At 37.6% G+C, this 24,673-nt stretch overlaps 1 protein-coding gene across 1 annotated transcript; it reads right to left on the reverse strand.

The window, feature by feature from the left end:
• Positions 1-4,439: 4,439 nt before the first annotated feature.
• LOC149832332 (protein RER1B-like) lies at positions 4,440-9,009 on the reverse strand. Its single transcript, XM_090014456.1, has 3 exons — positions 8,297-9,009; positions 4,849-5,029; positions 4,440-4,761 (listed from the first exon to the last, which is right to left on the reverse strand). Exons 1-3 carry the CDS (start codon positions 8,641-8,643, stop codon positions 4,711-4,713), a joined length of 579 nt encoding a protein of 192 aa, XP_089870582.1. The 5' UTR covers positions 8,644-9,009; the 3' UTR covers positions 4,440-4,710.
• Between the last annotated feature and the right edge of the window lie 15,664 nt (positions 9,010-24,673).

Here is a 24,673-nt window from a genome sequence, read left to right on the forward strand (position 1 = left end):
TGAAGATTTGGTTAAGGACCTCTAAGCTTGCAAGAGTATCCCATGCGTAGCGGTTGGACACACGGGAGTACGTGTGAGTTAGGACTAATTCCTCCAGAGATCACATTAGGTGATTTCAACCAAGTATGGTGACTCGGGGCTAGGCGAGTAAATGCCTAGGCGCCAGCGAATGAGTTTGAGTGGTGCTCTTCGTTATAGTGTTCAATCATCAACTGGTCTTCGAACTAAAGTCCACAAGGTTTTGTTCCTTCAGTGGTGAGGTTTTGCTATGTCGTGCACATGGAGTTGCAATACGATTCATGGCACGCAAGGCTAAGACAAAGTTTGTGCCTTTTTCGAAAGTGATAGCTGGTATAGGACGACTATGCACTAAGTGGCATAGACTACATGAAATACACATTTGAAAATGCGCTTGATCAACTTCCGCTAGGCAACTGCACACGGGGTGGTATGTAAGGTCAATGAAAATGATTTAACACATGGAAAGGTATTGATACGCGGCCTTTGGCTGTTAGGCTAAACAGCTTGGCGCATCATGGATTTGCGAAGCATTCTATGCCCGTGATAGAGCAATAGAAAGGCTTACGGCGGTAAGGAAGGACCGTCACACCACACTGGTTAATTGAAAAAAGTAAGCCTGTGACAATGATGAACTGTCCTTATTGTGTCAAAATTCAATACTCAACAAAAATGAGTCTTTCCCCAAAGCGGTTTGGCGTAGTGTGATGGGGGCATAGGCTGTTGGGCAGGCGGTCTAGGTTCAAATCCCATGGGTGTCACCCCTTGGTGACTCCCTAGGAGCAAAGGTAAGTTCATGGAGTTTTACGCTGCCAGGACAGTGACCGTAAGAAGTATGGCATAAAGTGCCAATGCGGCTAGGTCTCTCATCCTGGGAGGCAGTTTCTCCGTGTAAATATAAAAACAAAAAACAAAAATGCGACTTGAAGTTTAAATAGCCAGATGTGAAGCACGAGTGGGAATAAATAAAACATGAGAAATGCACCAGCATGTATGAGTAGAGAGTCCAGAGACATAAGAGAATGCATGAGATTGATTTTTTTTTTAAGAAAAATAAACGCATGAGATTGATGACTGACGCCAAATATGTGGGCATGTCGCATGTGCATTCTCATCTCTGACATATATATCGAAGATGCATAGCGTCCATTCTTTCATCCATTCAAACACACCGTTGGGGGTCTTGGCCGAGTTTATAAACCATATATGCACCTAAGCTTCCTGTTTTTTCGTGGCCCTCATGTCAATAAATCATGAACTACCGAAGTACTCTAAAAGGGTGTTTGGTTGCACATTTGGGAAAACATGTACCCTTTTGAGTGAAATTAGTTAAAACCTAATTTCACACCACCAAGGTTGGACCTCCACTAGTTCTAATGGATCCAGACCCAGGTGGGACTTCCAGCTGCTTGCATCACATCTGGTCCGTGTCTGAACAGTCCTAGCTTAGGGCAGAACCAGATCTGGTTAAGATGCAGATACGATAAACCAGGCCCAGTAAAATCTTAATCTTTTTTATGTATTTTACATTGAAAATAACATATATCATAATAACAACTCCGGTTGGACCCAGGCCTGCTTTGAACATTATTCAGCCAGACCTCGGTCCATATGCTGCCCAAATCCCATGCGTCCAACCCATTAGCTAATTAGACCGATTTCATTATATCCGAACATGGGTCGTATCAGATCCAATCCAAGCCATATAGTTGATCCATGAACAGCCCAACAGTAACCATGCTGTAAATTTTTTAATGTGTTTTATCCAAAATGCATTTCAATGCTCCAACCAAACAGGTCCTAATCATATGGTGAACATTTTCAAAATAATGAGGAAATTATAGAACTGTGAATTTAATGACAAAATAAGAGGAAATACCGGCAGACCCACCTCATGATTTTTGGATTCGAACCTTTAGTGATTCACCTGTTTGCGTTTTTATGTTTGCTAACTGAAAAGAAGGAAAAGAGATCATGAAACACAAGAAGATCATGCGAAGTCAAAATTTTTCCGGAACAACTCTTTGCATAACCATGACTCATAGCCCATCTTTATAAAGAATAAAATGAAAAATACATCCATTTTCCATATGAACATACAGAAGCTTTAAAGATGAAAGTGAATTTCAATTCTGTAAATTTTACAAAAAGCAAAAGGCAACGTTTTAACCTTTAATGTGAGGTGACAAAATCTTATGATGGTAGTGATGGCTGGGACAATGAAGCAGGCGATGGAGAGGGTGATGAAGCAGGAGCAGGCCAAGGCGAAGGTGACGGTGATATGATAGTAGACGATGGTGGTGGCAGTGACGCAGATGAAAACGTCAAATAGAGCTTTTCTGAATATCCCATCATTTTTCTTGCCTTTATTTCCACTCTTTCTTCAACTGAGCAAGAACTCGAACAATTACATGCAAAACCGATAACAGAACCAAATCAACATTAATAACACTTGCAAACTTGAGTTCCTGTATGTATGTGCATGGCCTGTTTCACATCGCAACTGCAGTTGATAAATGGATTGCATTAGACCATGCATCCAAGAGACAATTCAATTGCCCAGGGAGATCTCATTCTTCTATTGAAAAAAAGGAAGGAAATATAGAACAAGAGAAAAACTTAATTATTTTTTTTTGGTGTACCAACCAGAGGATTCCAGGCCTTGCCTCGCAGATTTCGACCACAAGACAAGAGTTGGAGTGATGATGGCGAGGAAAGCCCAGAAGCCAACTATCAATATAATGGCTCTCCGAGGCATCGTCGGAAAGAAGAAAAACCAAAGAATTTGGGTTCGGACAAGTTGATAATAAGGGTATAAGCACATGGGAAGAGAATAATACCGAGGGGTCTAGCTGGCTGGCCTTGCTTGCCTAGAGCCAACCACTGCACAAACATTTTATAAAGTCTTTGGTGGCGTATGGGTACTTACAAACTACCATGCCCCCAATAAAAAGAATAACAACAATAAATGTTACTGTGGGCTTTGATATTTTTTTCATGTAAAGGTCAATGGAGGGAATCGAACTCCAACTAGGATCCATCAATTCTTGAGCCATCACAGGCTTCAAATAGAAAAGAGGAAAAAGTTGGCTTTTCGTATTTTACAAACAATTGCCTTCGTTGGCAATTTGCAGTCGTAAGCTTACAACTACTAGGCTCCAGGGTCGCTTTGCTCATAGGTGGTGAGAAAATAGAAGCTGTGATTGTTAATCATACGGTCAACTTTGTGACCAACTTTTACAAGATTCAAGGCAAAAAATAATTATATGTTGTATTTTTTCATGTTTCACTAACCTTATCAAAGATCCAAGGATCACAGACTTCTTATTATAATCAAAACTCGCGACAAGTGTATAACAGCATTTTACGGTCGGTCCAGTCCTCCAGGGCTTACCACTATACAGTAGGGTAAAAAAAGAGCTTCTACCTAGTGGAATTGTTTTAGATTGTCGGAAATTGATTTGAGCATTGTCTGGACTCGACTACTAAGATGGCCTTGATCCCCAAGCGTTCCTATCGAAACAAAAAAAGGTAACACAAATCAAACATCGCAGCCTCCAAATTTTGAGGATAGTGATCACTGCTGGTGATTACTCATTGATAAATGTACGTTGCCTTTAATAGCACCGTGCACCGCAATCATAATCTCAATGAAATCTAAAACCATTTTGATGTGCACTTGACACTTGAATTATTATATGAAAATCATTAACTTGAGAGAGAGGGAGAGAGAGAGTGTACCCGGTAAACCGTCCAGATGAGAGTGCCCAAGTAACATAAGCATAAACATAAAAGATTGCCCATAAACTCTCATCAACATGTCAAAGGTTAGATGCGGGAGATTTTTCAGAGGTCAGTATGAACCGCAAATAGCAGAAGCGCTTAAAACCAGTCGAAACCGCCCTTCCTCGGTAGCAGAAAGAGGTAGCAGTTGAAGAACGCTATTGATTCTTATGATTATGAAAATCCCGAATCTCCCAAAAATCTCGATTTCTCTAACAACCCCAATTCCTTCACATAAAAAACCCAACTTTCATGATTGAGAATCTTGGTTCCTAAAAGAATCCCAATTTTCATTTTCACAGGATTATGATTTTTACGACATTGTACTCTCTTTGGCTTCCTGAATCCTCTAAAATTTTGAAATAACCACTTAATTATGATTCCAATAATGTTCCCCGATTCTGATTCCCTCTTTGGCAGCTATGTTTTGGCCAAACAAGTCCATCTAACTAATAATTACATATCCAAGAATACTAGTAGCAAAAACCGTGCTGAACATATCAATGCAAGACTGCTTTATTCCAACGTCGATGAATATGCTATAGCTCAATGAAAAGAGATCGCAGGGCATGAAGATACAAAAATATGAAAGTCAGATTCCTCTGATACTACGCATAATAAAAGTTGACACGACCATGGAGTGGGAAATTACAGTAAATTACAGTAAGCATTTTCAAATGTCTTACAAGAGATATTTAAGCATTACCAACTATCAAAGAAACACAATATGAAGAATGAATCATCATATGGATAGAAGTCCTACTCATATACTATCAAATGGATGAATAAGAGAGTAGAGCAGAAGAGACCACATCCAGGCATTCAACCAAAAGCTTCAAGATTATTACAAATAGAACTGTGTTGCCCGGTTCATGTGTTCTTCCCTAGTTCTAGGCCAATATAGTGGGATCAATCTCTTGAAATGCCATCGCTAGCAGAAGACTTCTTCCCAGTGTACCTCTGTTAACACAAACAAGCAAAGTGAGAACCATCTTGAAACAAATCACAAATAACTAGGACACCATAGTTGGTGTTTTCAGAGCTCACCTGCTTGCCAACGCTAAATGGAACATACTTGTACTTGATCATGTGTAAAATCTGACGCTTCATGGTAAGGACAAAGAGCACTATCCAGTAACACAGTAGTATAGGCCAGAACACTGGAACATCAAATACTGAAAAGAACGTCATAACAAAAGCAATACAGAATGCCTTTGTTATGGAATACCTGAAAAAAAAAGAGTAGACGATCAGACACAATTCTAGCATGATTGCCCTGTCATGGTCCTACATAAAACTTCAGCTTGACGGTGGTCATCAATATCCAGGTTAAAATAATTCTTTGCCCTTTCAGATCTTAATTTCTTCCAAAGTTCAGATACTCCCATGCAATCTATGGATGGCATCAAAATCCAAAAAGAATCTTCACAGGTTTTACCTTTTCCAGACTGGTGTTTCGATAGAACAAATATAAATATTACCAAAGTTTCTGACAACTAATTTAATAACCAAAGATGAAATTTTTTATATGTAATGCATATAAAAACATATAGCTAGGCACCATACACATTAAATTGGAATGCATGTAATCAATAAACGATGTTAGGGACATGATGATCACCATGTCCAATGCAAATTTAACTGTCAGTGAAGCATAGTTATTTGTCTGGTATCATGTCCCATGTTGTGTTGATACAGAAAGATCATGCTAAATGAAGTGTCAATGTGACCAGAAAAGTAATGTCAAAATGCACCCAAGCATGTAACATAATATTACATGCAGATCATCAGCTAAATGATATGGGAGTCATTTCATATGTATTCCACAAAGACCCACTTAAATTACATCAGAAAAGAATAACTGCAAAAAGCAACCATGTAAGAAACACATGCTACTTACACTTCATATTTCCTATAGGAGCGTTAATAGGTTGAGCAGACCACCTCTTACAATTAGGGTTGGCAAAACCTGACACGACCCACCAACCCGCCTCTTAGGCGGGTTCGGGTTGGGCTTAAACTAACCCATTTAATAAACGGGTCGACCAACCTAACCCGTTTATTAAACGGGTAGAGTTCGTGTTAGGGGTATGCCAACCCGCCAACCCGGCTGACCCGTTTAATAAACAGGTTAGGCGGGCGGGTCAACCTGCCAACCCGTCCTCCAACCCACCAACCCGACCCACCAACCCGCTAACCCGTTTACACGACCCAACCTGTTTATTAAACGGGTTGGCGGGTCGTGTCGGGTTACCCATTTAATAAACGGGTCGGGTTCGGGTTGAGGTATGCTGACTCGCCAACCCGACCCGATTGCCACCCCTACTTACAATAACATAGAGAACGACCTTAAAATTAGGCATACAAAGTGACAAGCACAAATTTTCAAGTAAGATCGTGCCCTTAACATCCATATAATGTTGGCAAACATCTAACCAAAAATCTGAAAAAAAATGACTAAAATAGTTACTTTACAGTGAGTTACAAAACCAATCTATAGATTATTCTAAAGCCAACTAAAATAGAGCAAATCCAAGAATTATGATGTTCCTAATTCCTTATTTCCGTCTTGATCTCCAGGTTTGAGTTGAAGCATCTTCGCACATGAAACTGCACTCAGATTCTCATATGGCATCCAAGATCAACAAGTGAGCCCACTTGCAATGGTCGATCGTGACACCTGATGATGAGCAAGAATGACCACCATATGTAACACAATCATCCCTTTGTTGAAGCAGTTAAACAATAAGAAACCACCCAATTTTCATGTGACAGTAGTTTTGTAAGAGATCATTCATACATTCAATCTAGATAACATCTTAGCATCCAACAGTAACTCTCAACAAGATTTTATGCACCAGTTTTTCATGTTACACCCCAAATACTCCAGAGGACAGATTACTGTACTTGTCAACTTTGGACAGTGACTGCAACCAAGGTAAGTCATAACTTAAATGGCTGTGTCCACTGCACTGTTATCAGGCTATGGTGTAATTTAAGCTTAATAGCAACACATGATTTATCCTTCCAGCTTATCGTGAACATCAATTCTGTGCTACATGAGTGCATAATAACTGAACAGAAGGATCGACCATAATCGATCACCACCGGTATCTTCTAACAATCTCATTTTATACTTTCATTATAAATGGCATTACACCATTATTACGCCCAAGGGACATGCAACACCTTTCTTAAATTGATGAACCAGAAATGGAACCTCAAATAACTCATAAAAATGAATAGAATTAGATAGAACTTTTTTTCATGCTTTCAGTAAAATTTCATGATTCTCATGTTCTTTCTTTTTGGTTTGTGCAAGCCAAAATCCACATGAATCTAATTCAGTGAAATACTTTGTTGACCGAGCCTTATGACAATGACTAGAGTAAACTTCTCGTACTGTTTCCAAGCCTCAACATATTCAAAGACACCAGTGGATATTGGTACAAGCTTTCACATTACCTTATCTTCAGATATCTCAAGTGAAATATGCTACTCATCCTAAGGCAGATCAGGACCATATAATCTTGCCACTGCACATGCAGATACCTTTCATTCTGGGTCCACCTGCTACACCTTCACCTTTCTGGTGTATTATGAAAACCCAAAAACTGCTCAGCACATAATTTCCAATATCTTCTCCATCGAGTGAATGTAAACCCAATAAGGAAAGCCACACATGGGACAGCCATCATGATGATTTTCTTTGACAAATCATGCATGATCCAGAAAGAATTGGTGGCTCCCACACATCCAGACAAGTTTACCCCTTCATTGAATTAAATGCACACAGCCATCACCTCCACATATCTCTCCCATGGCTTCCTCCACTTGTCATGAATAGCCTGCAGCTTCTTGATTTCCTGCTCCATTTCTGAAATTATGAATGGAAAGCTTCGAGCATAAATTAGGTAGGAAAAAAATAGAGGCGAACACCCCCATGCAAAGCCGGGTTCAAATGTGCAACCAGTGGGTTCATCCTTTACTACAAGCTGCAGTAAATTCAATTGCAACATGACATGAAAGTAAACTAAACAGCAGATAGTTTAATTGGAAAAGACCAGACTTCAAACGCTCTCCCCATACCTGAACTCTGTTCACTGAAATTACAACAATTGACTATTTAGAATCATCAATCCAAAGGTTTTATCAATCTTAACTTACCAACTCGACATTAGTTCTTACACAGAAACCACCCGTTAAAATCCTGATATCTAGTAATTTGCATCCGATACTAAAAATAACTGATTAAATACAAACCTTTGGTAAAAGCATTCAGTAGAAAACTTATTATCGTGTCAAATATATATTAGATGCCATAGAATACTTATTATCGTGTCAAGCATATATCGGAGAGGATACTGTCAGACACACAAAAGAGTCATTACAAGAGCTTGTACCATTAAACCAAAAAACCACTACAAGACGAAAGAACAAAAATGAAATTCCAAAAGAAGCAAAATAAAGGGGACAATGAAGGAGAACAAAATACCAGAATTTGAACTCAGGGAGACGCCGAATGAAGGGCTTAAACTCGTCGGAGCCCTTGGTCGGCAATGACGCCCCATCGAGAACTTCCAGCTCCGGATCCTCCTTTGGCGAGAGGAACCCAATCAACAGGTTCAGCACGTAGATCCCAAGCCCATAAGAAACAATGTAGAACCCCTGGACGTAGTAGACGCGCAGGGAGTAGATCACGGCAGCCACGAGCGTGCCGAGCCACCTCCCGACAGGGTGCGGTGTTGATCTGTCCAGGTAGTACTGGAACGCCCTGGAGAAGTCGCTCCTCCACTTGGCGATCGGCACCTGAGCCGCCGCGTCGCCTGAAGACCCCTCCATCACTCCTCGACGTTTTCAGATCCAAGATAAAGGGATACCGAGAACGAAGATGGATAAGAGATAAACTATTCAAGACAGCCCAACGGGGAAAAGCTCCATAAAATATTAGGGCTTCTGGGCAAGAAGAAGGGAAGATCCGAGACGAGATTATAGGGCTAGGGTTCTTTACGAGATGACGAGATCTACAAAATTAGGGTTTCTACAGCCAGGGATCCCTCTATTGCACCTGAAGGAGGAGCACAAATTTAGGGTTTGGAAGAAGGCGTACCTGTCGGAGAAACGGCGGACTCCGGCGATTCGGGAGATCAGAGGCAACGAAATTTCGGGTGCGCGAGACTTGAAGAGAGAGAAAGGTTGGGGTTTTAATAACAGGCGTGTGGTCGGGGGAATCTGGAGTTCAAGGTAAAACCATACCTCCTTAGGAACATCCGTTCCGCCTCTTATTTTTTTGACAAAACTACCCCAGATTTTGTATAAGTGGCAGCAAGAAATAGCAGGCTTTATTTATTGGGTCACAAACGATGAAATATTTCCTGCCCGCCTACCCGTCTTTCTAAGATTTTGGTGGAGGATGGTGAGATTTGCCAAGGGATCGTTTTGGATGGAACCGTTTGGATCTTCGGTCCAGTGCTCGTTTTGCTTGGTGTAATCTGTGTTGAGTGTCCAACCCGATCCATCTGAATTTTCAGAAATGGGTGTAAATTACGAAAACCTGAATATATTTTGAGTTTACCCGAAATTGACCCAAATAATGCTTAAGCATGGGTTTTAGGTTTTCAGCTATCATTACTGATTATAAGCACTGGATGTGTTTATCATTGCTTATTTACTAAGAAACATATTTATTTGATGTAAAAATATAGATATTTTATCATCAAGATTTTCTTATAATATCAACCATTACTTTTTTTTACCTCTTAAAAATACACATCTCAGATTAAAAAAAAAGTTTGGTCAAATGCATGTTTTTCATCGAGTGAACAATTCATGCCCAACTCAAGACACACCGGGTGAATTCAGCCCAAGACAACTGAATCGGACCCGAATCGACGGTTTCAGTAGGAGGCTTGAGTCAGCCCCCGATTCTGACGACACTGGTGTTGTGTTCGCTTGACAAACTCTTCCCAAAATCTCACACCGCGCACCTATGCGCAGTTCCTCAAGTAGCAGCCCAGCGCACGCAGGCACGGCTCACTGCTGCTGCAGATACGTTGTGCGCGCATGCGACTCAGAGCCGGACCTGTAAAGAGGCCAATGAGGCTTGGGCCTCAGGGCCCCTGGGCCCAAAAAAAATTTAGGGGCCCATTTTTAAGGCCCGAGCTCCCCCCATTTGTTTAGAAAAGGAACAATCAATTCTTTTTAGGAATCAATTCTTTTTCCAATTTACTAGTCCCTATAATGGATCCGAGCTAAAATGTCCAGATATTAAAAGAACCTACTTTTTTTGGCGATAGTGTACGACACACTGTGTTGTATGATATGTATAGATGCAATGCAATGATCTAGATGTTACGGTATCATAAGATATGATCATAAATCTTGTCATTTTTATGACAATTTTTACCACATTGCTTCAAAGTAATTTGTTCTTCATTTTCTTTTTCACCTACAATCTCTAGCATCACGTCTCCTTGATATTTTATTGGACCAAATTTTCATCTTTCTTCTCTTGATGGTTTCTGGCTCCTGTATGTTGGGCATATTGTTTCTCAAATTAGACCTTCCTTACATGCTGTGTTTCTTTTCTAATGTTCTCTTGTTTTAGAACTTTGTCCTTTAAGGAGTTTGCACCACTGACCACTCTCATTTCTCCATTTATTTTTTCCCTACCCTCACCATCTTTCTTGATTTCTCGTGTTCTTTTAGTCAATTTTTCACCATTAGGTTCTATTGGTCTGTGCCCATTTGCGTGCTTACATGGCTTTTTACTTGCTACTGATCTTTTTTTTTTATTCTTTTTTTCTTGAAAAAGGCAATTTTTCTGGTTAATTTTGCCACCACCATGCACTTTTTTCTTCATGTCTTACAGTTCTTATAAATTTAAGGGAAATTGTCAATAAAAATTTACCATTTTACTCTTTGGAATGTGCTGTGTATGATCATGGTGCTATCGTGTTGCCATAAGGGTGGTTCCCATCTGTGGTGGAATTGAAAAGAGTCTCCATTTGATCTTCTGAGAAACCAAATGGGTTGGTGCTGAAACCAAATATTAGTTTGTTTTTTCCATATTCAGAGGATTTGTGTATGAAATCTCTCTCTTTGACCATTGTGGGGAGTTTCGCATTCGCTCCCGGAGTTTCCCATTTTCCAGTGTCATGGATGAAGTTAAGAAACTAGCAAGTGACATGAGGTTTGAACCTAAATTTCGAGAAAAATGCATAACCCGAAGAAAGAAACAGTTTGATGAAAGTGGCAGTGACGATGTAATACTATCAAGTGAAGAATCTTTTAAATTAGAATATTTTCTGTTTATAATTGATCAAGCTCGATCTTTCCTTCAACTCTGGTTTGAACAATTTAAACAATATGAAGAGACTTGGATTTTTGTTAAACTTAGAGAAGTTGAAGACTGAAGTCGATCCCTTAAATAGCTTAAAGAAGTATTGTGAGAAGCTTGATAAATTTTTAAGTCATGATGGACGTTCAAATATTGATGGTTATGATTTATCTACAGAGTTGATGACCCTGAGGTGTTATTTAACCACTGAAAGAACGACAATTGATGTACTACGTTATTTGGCGAAACTGAATGGTTTATTCTCAAATGCTTATATTGCTTATAAGATTTTGCTAACAATACTAGTTACCGTTGCATCATCGGAAAGAAGTTTCTCAAAATTGAAGTTAATCAAGAATTATATTGGATCAATTATGTCTCAGGACAGATTGAATGGATTGACTATGTTGTCAATTGAGAAAGAAATGGTTGAACAACTTGATTATACTGATTTGATAAATATTTTTGCATCTAAAACAGCTAGACGAGTAGTGTTTAAGTAGTTTATATAAATATTTTAGACATTGTTATTTGATATAATATAAATATTTAGAATATCATATTTGTTTAGTAAAAATATAAATCTTATCATTATTTGAACTCAGGTTGTGTCTTATTCTCTTGACTTTCTTGTTTCACTGTAATTTCTAATTTCTAATTTCTAATTTTTGTTAGTAGTTAATTTTTGTTAATTAATTATTATTAATTATTGTTAGTTAATTTCTGTTAATTGATGTTATTGCTAGTTAAATATAAAAATAATATAAATATTTATATTAGTTAATCTCTGTTAATTAATGTTGAACAACTTGATTAAATTGATTTGATAACTATTTTTGCCTCTAAAACAATCAGACGAGTATTGTTTAGGTAGTTTATATAAATATTTTATACATTTTTATTTAATATAATATAAATATTTGGAATATTATATTTGTTTAATGTGAATGCAAATTTTATTGTTATTTTGATTCTTTAAAAAAAAATTGGAGGCGCTGCCCCCCGAACTCCTACTATTAATAGGGGGCCCATTTTTTCCCTCCGCCTCAGGCCCCATAAAACACAGGTACGGCTCTGATGCGACTGCCTCGGCTTTGCGCACATAGGCGCAGATCGTTGCGGTGCAGCGCTCGTAGGCGGGCACTGCAGAGAAGTGTGCATGTAGGTGTATGGAAGGTGCGTGGCGCATGCAGGCACGCGTTGACAGTGTTGCGTGCACGCAGATGCGCAGGAGCGGTGCAGCTGTGCATGGCACATACAGACGCGCGCTGACAGGCTCACGCAGTTTCTGTCCAAGTTGTGCGGCAATGTTCAGGCGTGCGATCAAACGTAGTGAAAGCAATTGTCGATAGACTGATGCAGCTCGCCTATGATCTGCACAAGAATTTTATAACATGCAGCAGTCAAACTGTTATGTGAAACTGAAGGTCGATCACAAGTAAATGCCTTCATCTGATTGCTTGGATTAGACGATCAAGAGCATCAAGTTGTTAGATGCGTTGAGGCTAAGATCAAATGTGTGCTCGGCTTGCTGTCCATGATCCGCAAATGCTAGGACCGAAGGAGGATGCGGCAGCCAGATTCTGGTTGATCGAATAGGTAAGACACTTGAGTTTCTTGAAGGATCTAAGCTACGCTACTCTAGCTAAATAGGTTCACCTAATTGAACTAATTCTAAATTTTATCTCTAAAGACAAGAGCTAAAACTAATTCCGAATTTCATTCAAGATTTCTCATAATTCGGATTTACAAAGGATTAGCACTATTTATAGTGCTTACATGCTTAGACACATTTTAAAAATGGGTGGCCCACACTTCAAAACACATGGGAGACGATCTTTTGCACTCACTTGAGACCGTGCCCACCTTGGAACTCTTCAAGCTAACCGGCACACATTTGGCACACATGTGCTCCTTGCGCACATGCTGGACAGCACGACAGGCGTGTGCTGGCTCCTCCTCATGTGGCTGACTATTGGCGACTGCGTGCACGTAGAAGGGTGTGTATCTGTCACGAGCTTATTTGGAAGCATTGTGTGACATCTAGCGATTCCAACCAGATCAGCCTTCCGAGTCAAGAAAGCAACATAAACACCCCACATGAGGGTGCACAATCGCAACAGAGCGCACAATCTCAAAGAAAGCAACAGAGAGGGATAGAAAGAAAGGCACTCATATTCATAAGTTGCAAGATTACACCAAGAGAGTAAGAAAGGGGGGGAGGAGGGACCCATAGCAATTGTTGTTCATAGAGGATCTTAGGCCAAAGGCCATTTATGTACACAACGAAGGATTAAAGAGGTATTTACATTAAGAAACAAAGGTGTCAACATGACAGACTGAAACATGCTCCCCCGCCTAAACTAGCGCCGTCCTCAGTGCAATCTGCTGCTGGTAGTCTTCAATGGCTTGCTGAAATTGACAAATATTTCTTGGAGACTCCCAACTGACATCACTCTCTGGTAGTCATTTCCATTTCACGAGATACTTTTTCACTTCGCCTAGATAGTTGTTGACGTGATCCATGATGAATTCAATTTCTCTGGAGGTCGGTGTTGATGCTGATATTGGAGCTCGCTGAGGAATGGGAGTCCACTGAGGTAGACTATGGCTAAAATCTTCTTCATCTTCGTTGAAGGGCTTTAGATTACACACGTGAAAGACAGGGTGAACTTGAAAACTGTTAGGAAGGTCTAGCTTATATAATATTTTGTCAATTATCTGGATGACAACAAAGGGTCCATCGTATTTTTGAATGAGTCCTCGATGGTGTCCTTGAAAGATAGCCATTCTCTCAGAGTACAATTTGACCAGCATTTTATCTTTGACTTGAAACTCGACAGGCCAACTAGTGTGAGTTTTTATGAAATCGATTTTTAAAAGATATTTTATGTAAAAACAATGTGAAAACCAGACACCAAATAATAAAAATCATCTCACACGAGTGTTAGAGTCTGGGTCGATCTCAGGGAATGAAAAAAATACTTTGTATTCCACAAATAACTAAGCTACTTTTTATTGCTGATCATGCATACATTTTAGCATTTAATTCATATTAAACTATGCAAGATTCAATATAACATTACATTAAAATCCCGAGTTTATTGTTAGTTTCGAGAAAACGTGCGAAATGAATAAAAATTGAAAAATACGTGGAAAATGAGTTTATTTTGCAATTTATGTTGTAGTTTATTATATGTAATTAGTTGAGTAAGTTAAGTTAGAAAAATAAAGAGGAAAAAGTTTTTAAAATTAGTTTTAGCTTTTGTTTTAGCAAATATAGTGAAATAAAGTATTTTAGACAATAAGTTTTCTAGGGAGGTTGTCTTTAGAATTACCCAGAATAAAATGGAGGTTTTTTATAATTCCCATTAAAATATCCTAAAATGGGTTTTAAAAGCCCACATAAGAGGAGAGGAGGATTGGTCTTCTCCCATGCGCATGAGCCCTCTCTCCTTCCCCTTCTCTCCTATCCGGATTTCCCTTTCTCTCTCTCTTCCTTCCCTCTCTTTTCCCTTTCTTTCTTCTTCCCTTTCCCTTGTCCTTCCTCTTCGGTGGAGAAGCCCAATCCAGTGGTGGCGCAAAGGGTGGAGGCCACCCTCTTTTCTCAACCCCTCTCTATGATAAGTGATTTCCTCCCTTTCTCTCCTTCTTCCCGTTCTTCTTCTCCCTCGTTCTTTCTTCTCATTTCAGTTTGTTTTCTTTAAATTGTTTCAGTTTGTGTTAAAAAGAAAAAAAAAAGAACAAAAACAAATAGATTGAATTCTGTTCATTTACAAATTTCCTCTTCTGCATTTTTTTTAGATCTGATGATAAATTTTCATATTAAGTATCATTACATCCAGTGTGATTTATGTTGTCATAGCGTTCTTCTATGTGTTTCTTGCATTGGATATTCTGTTTTGAGTCTTAATTACAATATGTTTTTAAATTTCATCTATCGTTCTTCCTCTCTTTCTGTGTTTGCATATCTTGATTCAGCATGTTTGTGCACTGATCATCAGGTTTATTTTGTTTATGTTTTGCATCATTGATGTGCATTAGATTTCTGTTACGCATTCTACCTATTTGCTTACGTGTTGCATTTCATTCGGGTTCATCTGCATCTTCCTCATCCTCATTTCTTTGCATCATAGATTCATTGGCATTTAGTTGTAGCACATGTCCAACATCTGAATCATCGTGCATTCGTTTAGCATAGTTGCATTTCCATCTATCATGATTTTTCCATCGCTGCATCCATTATCTGTAAGCCTTCATCTCTGCTGCAATTGCATACCTACCGCACCTTCCAATCCAGGCGTTTCTCTAGTTCACAACTGAGCTTCAGTTGGGCTTGATTCCATCAGTAGCATCATAGCACAACATTCATTCCTTCACATCGCATTGTATAGCTCTGAGTGTTGCGTCTCATTTTAGTTTTTTTACCTGTGCATCCACTTTACAGCAGTTTGTTGATGTGCATCCACTTCCCAGCATCACCTGCGCATTCCATTCCATATTCACCTGTGCTTTGCACTTTGTTCCATTTGCGTATTCATTCAGCATTCATTGCATTTCCACCATTTTATTTCATCGCATCCCATCTGCATTTTTGTTTCGTTGCTGAATCAGCGTTCCATCTCATAGCATTTCCTGCATTTTATTTTTTGTTTCAAAGTGTGCATTTTATTTTAGTTCATGTTTTTTTTTTTTTTCTGTAATCTCATCTGCATTTTTACATTTTGCAATAGTCGTGATTGCATTCAACATCTTTTGTTTTAGTTAACTAGTTTCTTTTTAATAGTTTATATCTTAAATGTTGTGTTTCACACAGTTATTTCACAAGCATTAGTTTATTAGTCATTAGTGCATTGTTTAATCCATTCAGCTGTACCGTGATTTAGCTTTAGTTATTTTAACACTTTTACCTAGTTGTTCTAATTCACGATTGATGTAGATGTGTTAACTCATTGGGTTTGTTAGTATGTTTTGCATAGCTCAGGATAATTAATCTGTAGTTCAACGTAGTTTAATTGTTAATGTAGTTTTTAATCTCATGTTTCAGTTAGAGTTAGTTAGATTTTATTTAGTTAGTATTAGATTTATAATACTTGTTAGTAATTTTCAGTGTTCAATTGATCCAGTTCTAAGTTCATGTTCTAGTTAGTTTCTTCCATGTTCTAATACAGATTAGTTGATTCAATTAGTCCCATGTTTGTTAGGAAATTAGTTATGCTAATTTGTCTTGTAATATTTAGTTTGTTAATAGTTTGTTCATAGCTCGTTACTTGTTTTTAGTTGTTTATAGTAGTTTGAATCTAGATTTTGCTGATTTATTTTGTTCATTAGCCCTTAGATTTCTTGTCTAGTTTTCATCATACTGTTTTGTTGTGTTTTTGTGTTTTGCAAGAAAGCGTGGAGGCAAGCGATTGAGACATGTAGTGGCACGCCTTCGATACGAGACACGAGGCGCAAGTGCAAAAGACATTTGAGTTTTTCTTTTAGATTAGAAAGTTTAATTTCATTTTAAATTCAGGGTTTGTAATAAAACCATTTTAAACCCTCTACGTAGGGTAAAGATTGATGTAATAGTTAAGTAGTTTATTTTCTCATACTTTTCTATTTTTGGCAATAAAGCATAGTTTAGTTGCATGTTTGAATACGAAGTATCCCCCATTCCCTGAGATCGACCTAGACTCCACCACTCGTGTGAGCCGATTTTTATTTTTGGTGTCTGGCTTTCACGTTGTTTTCATAAAAATATCATTCTCAAAATCATTTTCTGAGACATCAATTGCCTTGAAAAATAAAATGATTAATTGAATAAATAATCTAAGAGTACGACCCTCTCTGAAGGGCTTTAAACAAATAAATAAATGGTTTTATTACAGACCCAATGAATTAAATAAAAGAAATCCTAATCTAAAATAAAAAAAGGTCTTCAATGTTTGAGCTTGCAGTCCCTTCTTTGTTGCTTGAATATTAACTTATGTTCCTTTTTTCTTCTTTGAGGGCCCTCTGAGTGGCTTGAAGGGCCTTTTGAGGGGACCTCAAAGGGCTCTTCGAGGGTACTTTCGGGGGCTCACCACACATCTAAATGCTTTCCTGTAAAAATTAAAAGATAAAACACAAAACTACAAAGAAAAACTATGACAAAATCAAAAGTTAGTGTGAAGAAAAATCATAAAAACACTAAACAAACTATAAAATAGCAACTACACTACAAGACAAAATAATAAAACTAACTATCTAACTAACAAGAACTAAGTTATGAAATAAATTAACTAGAAAACAAATTAGCATAACTAATTAACTAACTAACTAAAATGCAGGAAAACTAAAAGAATATACTAGACTAAGTGTTGTACGGATTTTCAAAAGTAACAAATAAAAAAACTTAATTACAAATTTAACCTAAACTAATTGCTTTAATAAAAAATTAAGTAAAATACTTAAAATCGAGAATCGATTATGATATATTTCAATTAAATAAAATCACCCCAAAATCTAGACTAACCTAATAACGTAAATCAAATGAAACTAATCTAACTAATAAAATAACTAACTTAATCTATAGCTAATGCAATTAAAAGAAAATATTACAACTATTCTACTTAAAGGACAATGATCCTACAAAGCTAAATCGACTAAGAGTTTAATTAAGCTAATTAGTCTAATTTAATCTAATGAACTTAAACTAAATACTACCGATCTAGGGAATCTCCTGATAACAAAAAAATACCAAACACCACTAGGAGTGTTCTGAACCAAACTAGTGACAGTGGTTACCTGTCAAACTAAGACTTTGACAATACTTTTTAGGGACTCAAACAACTGATTCATGAAATGGCCTTAACTACAAAGTTGTAGGAAAATGTATTAGCTTTCTGGAAAGCTAAAGAACACTGGAAACCGACCAGTATCGAGCTATACGATTATTTCTTTGGAGACATTTTTGACAACTTGGGATTCGGGAATCCAAGTTTTGACAAAAAACCAAGTTATATAATAACCAATAAAACTGTATATTTTATGAATAATAGAATCACTTCTTAATGAAAATAATTCAAACATTCATTCCAATCAAACAACAAATAGTTTACTTTCAACTTTTAAGCAATTTGTAACAATGAAGACAAAACACATAAGATAAAAATAATACAAATGAAACTCAAATGAACCAGTGAACATGATAACCGGATGAAAGTGGCAATGGATTTCACGGGAAGCAGTCGACACCGAGAAGAAGTCTCTCGAACCGCAGCTCAAACCAACAGCCAACAAGAACCAAGAATGCTTACACAACCATGTCAAGGTTGATCTTCTCAAAGATCACAAACTCGAGCTTTTCTACCAACCAAAGGGCTTGATGTCGTCAGCAATAAACGTTTCAAGGATTTTAGAGGCTTAACCAAGCCAAATCACACAAAATGATAAACAACAAACTTGTAGGATAAGATCTTAGCTTTCTAACAAACTAAAGATCATGCAATTTAGACTGGTATCTAGGGAGATATGATCAAAATACTGAAACTATCTTCACCCTTCAAAACGCTTTTTCTCCACCAAGAAAAAAATCAAAATTTCTAAAAACAAAAAGGCCCCCCTCCCACCTTGGTCGACCTCCCCTTCATAAAAGCCTTGGAGCTTGAGGAAGAGCCACCATAAAGGAGGTGTGGCCTTCCCAAGCCTTGCCTCAAAAATTGAATTTGATTAGCCTATTTTTGGCCATTAGCATTAAAAAGGTCCAATAACTATTTTTGACTTAGAATAGTCAAAGTTGAATTTGAACCAGGCCCAAGTTGGTCTACCCCAAAAGTGGCGCCAACTAGGGCTCCACTGAGACGGATCGAGATCCAGATCTGGATCGTGCAGTGAATTGGATCCTACACCAAAAACATATTAAAAAATGCAAATACGAAAAATAAAAAACTACCCACGTTCCCCATACACCCTCTAGTACCACAAAAGAATCCTACAGGGCACCAGAACTATCCGGATTCGTAGAATCCGGCTCCTAAAAAATGCAAAAAGATTACAAATAAAAACATATTCAACGCGATTCCTCATATGCCAAAATGAAATCGAATAATAAAAATACAATCTATGAGAAAGGTGCAAAATATCTCAGATATTGTAGCACGATAATCAAAATGGGTCTGAGTTGGCAAAGATCCAATTGGACCCTGATAGTTCTACTCGATTGGATCTGCCCTGGATCGCATCCTGAATTGGATCTTGGGAATTGGATTTGGATCCAATTCATCTTCAGAGCTCGGATCTTTAGGATGCTCTGCATCAAGAAGCTTGTCAATGGCTGAAGGAAAACTTTTGTTATACCTTGCGCCTATCTTCCTCTACCTCGTCGAAATCCGGCCAAAATTTCTTCTCTCTATCATTTCATTTTTTCTTTGTCTCTTCATTTTCATTTTTTTTTAACTCTTTATGCCATTATTCTTCATGGTTATGTGTTGTGTTTTTACTAGATTTTTGCAGGTAAAGGGCGTGATTTGTGCTTGAGAAATCCAACATTCTCAAATATCTAGCCGACCTTCTTGCATCTAATGGCTAGATCTTCTCTTTTTTAGGCATTTCGGTGCTCTTTCCTCTACCCATCCACTGTGACCTTTGCTGGAGTTTCGCAGACCTTCAAGCAGCCATTGAAGAACGTGATTGAAGTTATCTTAAAGCCATGGTCCATTCTTCTTGCACCTTTATTCGTCGGGCTTCCGAAAGGTAAGCCTTCTTGCACCCCTTTTGTAGTTTAGGATAAAAAATGCAAATCCGTGTAGGGTTATTGTTTTCATATTTTTTTTCTATTAAGGTATTCCATTTCATTGCAGATCTAAATAGTTTAGGACGTGGAGAAGATTTCAATGGCTGAAATCTAATTTACACTAAGTGGCTGAACAAAAGGGCGCATGATTGAGGTTTGCTCGAATTTTCAAAAAATTTGATAAAACCCTTTTAAAAATCCGGCGTGCATCATGGAAATTCCGGTGTCTTAGCCATTATTTCTGGCCTATTCAATCGAAATTCAGTCATAGCCATGCGTGTAAAGGTGCTTTTAGGCAATGAACATTCATCAATGGGCATTTAGATCAAAATAAACTATAGTTATTTTTAGTAGTTATCTACTAGTTTCAAATTTTAAATTTGTGATTTTAGTAAATATCCTTCAAGGAAGTCAATTTCCTTGAAGGACGTCAATTAAGATCCATTTAGTTAAGAGTCAAAGTTTGAAAAAAAAGTAGTTTCCTAAATTATAGGTGGTATGAGTTGGTTGTTTTCCTTAAAAGATTTTGAAGTTTGGTTTTTTTCCAACTAGATTCATGTTTTATGTAAAGAGATTTTTTTATCATTAACTTCCATGCAAGTAATTAATCTAGACTTACCTTAGGTGAATTAGGGCAACCTGGGAACTAAAACAGAAAGTAGAAAATCGTGTGTTATAGCATCCTAAATTATAGGGTGTCTTAGTTGTTCATTTAAAAAGGTAGATTTACTAACATAGCATTTTAAGTAAGTTTTAGTAGTAACAATTATTCAAATTGATTAGATTAGATTTACCTTAAGTGGTGTCACGGGCCTATTTTCTTCAATGGGCCAGCGCGGCGCGACAGTCCTTCCTCACCGCCGCAAGCCTACTTGTCAGCTCGCTTGTCGATCGCGAACGCTTGTAATCAGAGTGCAAGAGAGAATAGAGGGAGAGAAATTGCAATCACAAGAAGCAATCACAACGAAGGTGAACATAAAAAGCTCAACGCATTTATTTCATTCATAATTTTGTCCGCAGGCTATTACAGTTCAAGTATATGGGCTGCCCCTTCGGGGTATTGATTCACTTGAACTGGGCAGCTTACATCAGACTCAACAAAAGCAAAACAAACTCTAAGCGCAACTATACAATGTAAGTCACAAGGGAACATACTCCCCCCTTTAAATCATGCGTCGTCCTCGACGCCATCTGTTTTGTGGTAAGCTCTGACTTCAGTCGGGTTTCATTCGGAATGCAGGCTCCCATATTGGTTTCGTTGTTTCCTCCCACTATACCAAGTATTTTTTCATCTCCCCCAAGTAGTTGACCTTATGGCAAAGGATCTGACTGAGGTGCTTTTTGACCCATTGTGCTGTTGGGGCCCTTTGCATGATGGGAGCGTGTAGTGGCACACTGCGTTTTAGGTGCACACGTGAAACACCAGGTGCACCTTGAAGTCTGGGGGCAACTCCAGCTAGTATGCCAGCTTGCCCACCTTCTTTGTGATGGTGAAGGGTCCTTCATACTTTTTGAGCAGTCTGTGGTGCTGCCCGTGGAAGATGCCTATATGACCAGGATATAGCTTCATCAACACTTGGTCCCCAACTTGGAACCTCACAGACTGACAATGCTTCTCTGCCCACTTCTTCATTCTCTTTGCCGCCTTGTGTAAAAATGCCTTCGTTAACTCATTCTGCTCGTGTCAACCGCAGACAAACTGATAGGCGAAGGATGACTTTCTATTTTCTTGTGCGGCAAGAGTGTGCAAGGTCAGTGGCTGCTGCTCCGTCGCTATCTTAAACGGGCTGTGGCCTGAAGACTTGTTCTTCTGCAGATTGTAACAAAACTGTGCCACATCAAGGAGCTTCACCCAATTTTTTTGATTGGCACTAACAAAGTTCCTAAGGTACTGCTCAAGTATCCCGTTGATGTGCTCTGTCTGCCCATCTGTCTACGGATGGAAGCTTGTTGAAAACAACAGATCAGAGCCAAGTAGCCGAAATACTTCACGTCAGAACTTGCCCGTGAAGCGAGCATCACGATCACTCACAATGCTCTTTGGTATGCCCCAATGCCTTACCACATGCTTTACAAACAACTCTACAGTCTTCTCTGCAGGGCACTCCTTGAAAGCTGGGATGAAGGTGACATACTTTGAGAAACGATCCACCATAACCAAAATAGATCTGAGGCCCTTTACCTTTGGCAGACTGTGATCATCGCAAAATTTTTCCTCTCTTGTATTTCTCTCTCTTCCTTCTCTTTTCCTTTCCAGCTTCTTTTTCCTCCTTTTTGAAGGGAGAAAATAAAAGACAGAAAAGAAGAGAGAAGAGAAAAGAGAAAAGAAAGAAGAGAGAGATGAACTCTTTTGTGAAGGTCTCACTTGACATTAGTTTTTGAAAAGATTTAAAAGATTACTCGCCTCTGTTTTTAAAATATTTGTGGGAAAAATTGGGAGACGGGGCTCGCTCGTAGGTACGAGGTTCGACCGTTCTTGGCGCCTTTACCAGGGGTAATCGAACCAAGGATCGAATTTATGCCTTTTGCTTTGCCTTAATATTGTCTAAGAATTTATTCTAAAGATGCACAAGAAATCATGCTTGTGTAAATGCAAAAGATGTATGCTCTTTTGAGAAGAATTTGAAAATTTTATCCAAGTGATTTTGAAATTATGAAGAATATGATGGAGAAATGGTTTTTTGAAAGTTGAAGGCGGACTTGGAAAAGTTAGATTTTTTAACTTAAGATTTAGAATAAATCTTGAGTTTTGAAATAATCAAAGATTGAGATGAACCTGAATTTGAAGAAGGAAGTTTAAAAGATAAGAATTGAAAGTTTGAGTATGAACTTCAAAATGGATCTAGAATTGGGAGTCAAGATGGAATTTGAAGATAGAAGGAAACTCTAGATTTAAAATTTGAAAATCAGAATGAAAGGTGGATGAGATCTAGATGGGATTTAGAATTTTAGAATTTGGGTGTAAAATCCGAAATCCACGATAAAATTGGCTCCAAAATTTAGAATCTGAGATGGAATTGGATCTAGAATCCGAGATGGGAAAAAAATAGAATTGGATCTAAGATTTAGAGTCCTAGATGGAGTTGAATCTAAAATCTTAAGTGAAATTGGATCTGAAGTCTGGAATCCAAAATAAAGTTGGATCTGTAATCTAGAATTCTAAAGGAAGTTGGATCCGAAGTCTGGAATCCAATATAGAATTAGAAGATGGATCTGGATTTTGGAAATCCAAATAAAATTTGAAGATGGATCTGGATTTGGAAATATAGATGAGATTTGGATTTTGGGAATCTAGATGGGTTTTGAGAATAGAATTGGGTTGTGGAAATCAAGGTGAAATCAGAAATTGGATCTGAGAGATCCTAGATCAATTTTTGAAATTGGAAAGAATGATAGAGAATGAAACCTGATTTTCAAACTTAAATTTTGAAATCAGGAGATGAATCTGGACATTTCGAAGTTTGAATTGAACTTTGAAATTAAATCGAATTTAAAATTGAATCCTGATCCTGGAAATGAATTTAGAATATAGAAGTGAATTCGATTTTTTAAAGTCAAATGGGACTTTGAATTTGAATTTTTAATATAAAATGAATATGAAATTTTAAAAATGGACTTTGAAATTGAATTTTGAATATAAAATGAATATGAAATTTCAAAGTCAAATTGGACATTTGAAATTTGAAGTTAGAATCTGAGAATAGAATTTCAAAATTGATTTTGAGAAGTAAAGAAGATGTTTGAAGAATTATCTCAAAATCCCTTGGATTTTGAAATAAAAAGAATTTTGAAAATATGATGTAATTCTATCCTAAATGATGAGTGAATTTAAAGGGAATTTGAAAATTGAATTTGAAAAGCATATTTCATTCTTTAAATGAATTGAAATAAGATTGAAAATATAATACATCTCTGACTATGGCCATAAAATGTATTATATAATAACCTATATTTAAATTCAGGTGAAGAATAAAACATATTTTGGTGCCTTTATAGAGTTTAAGATGAAATTAACTCTTAATATATCCTGACTATGGCCATTGATATATGTTTTGAGTTAATTTTAAGTTAAACTCTGATAAAGGGAGAAAATATTTAGAAAATATGATGACTTTTGAAAAGAGATCCAGTGTTATTCCATAAAAGATGAAAACCATAAGTCTTGTTCACACCCTAACTATGGCCATTGATGAAAATCGTCAACTTAGGATTTAATCACCTTTCATTAGAATGGTGCACGTGCCATTCGTGTTCCCATTCGTGGATTTTTGAAGTAAAAGAGGAAATGGTATGAAGCAAGCATTTTATGATATTTACAATGCTCATACATTCTACTCTAATGCTAGAAATATAAAATTCTCATTGATATCTAGCTATTACAAGTTTTGAATTGAGTTTAAAATCACAAGAGTCTCTCATTCTAGAAAGGAAAATAGCAATCTTCCTGTATTTCCTGCAAAACAAGGTTAACACGCAATAAAAACATGAAATATAAAGAAAACTAAGGAATTTCATCAAAGCTATGACGCTTATGAAGATGCCTACATGTTATGCCTAAATCAAGGTGAAGATGCACATATATATGCTTGTACAGGGGAAAGCATGAGGAGACTTCATCAATCTATATAAGACATGGGAAAAGGGGCCAAAATACAAGATATATATAGATATATATATAGACAAGTCGATTTTACTAGCTGTGTAACAGAAATGATCTACCGAATTGTGAACCAGATTATTATAAGTTTTGTTTTCACAACGATTTTATAACAAAA

Source organism: Nuphar pumila, chromosome 7, assembly GCF_984573655.1.
Source record: "Nuphar pumila chromosome 7, dmNupPumi1.hap1.1, whole genome shotgun sequence".
Taxonomy (NCBI): domain Eukaryota; kingdom Viridiplantae; phylum Streptophyta; class Magnoliopsida; order Nymphaeales; family Nymphaeaceae; genus Nuphar; species Nuphar pumila.

Excerpts from the sequence above, each read along its gene's own strand:
- LOC149832332 (XM_090014456.1), bottom strand. The coding sequence starts at position 8,643 with ATGGAGGGGTCTTCAGGCGACGCGGCGGCTCAGGTGCCGATCGCCAAG. Across the intron at positions 5,030-8,296 it reads CTCCCTGAGTTCAAATTCTG|GTATTCCATAACAAAGGCAT; the intron begins GTATTTTGTTCT and ends TTTTTTTTTCAG. Across the intron at positions 4,762-4,848 it reads CATTTAGCGTTGGCAAGCAG|AGGTACACTGGGAAGAAGTC; the intron begins GTGAGCTCTGAA and ends TTGTGTTAACAG.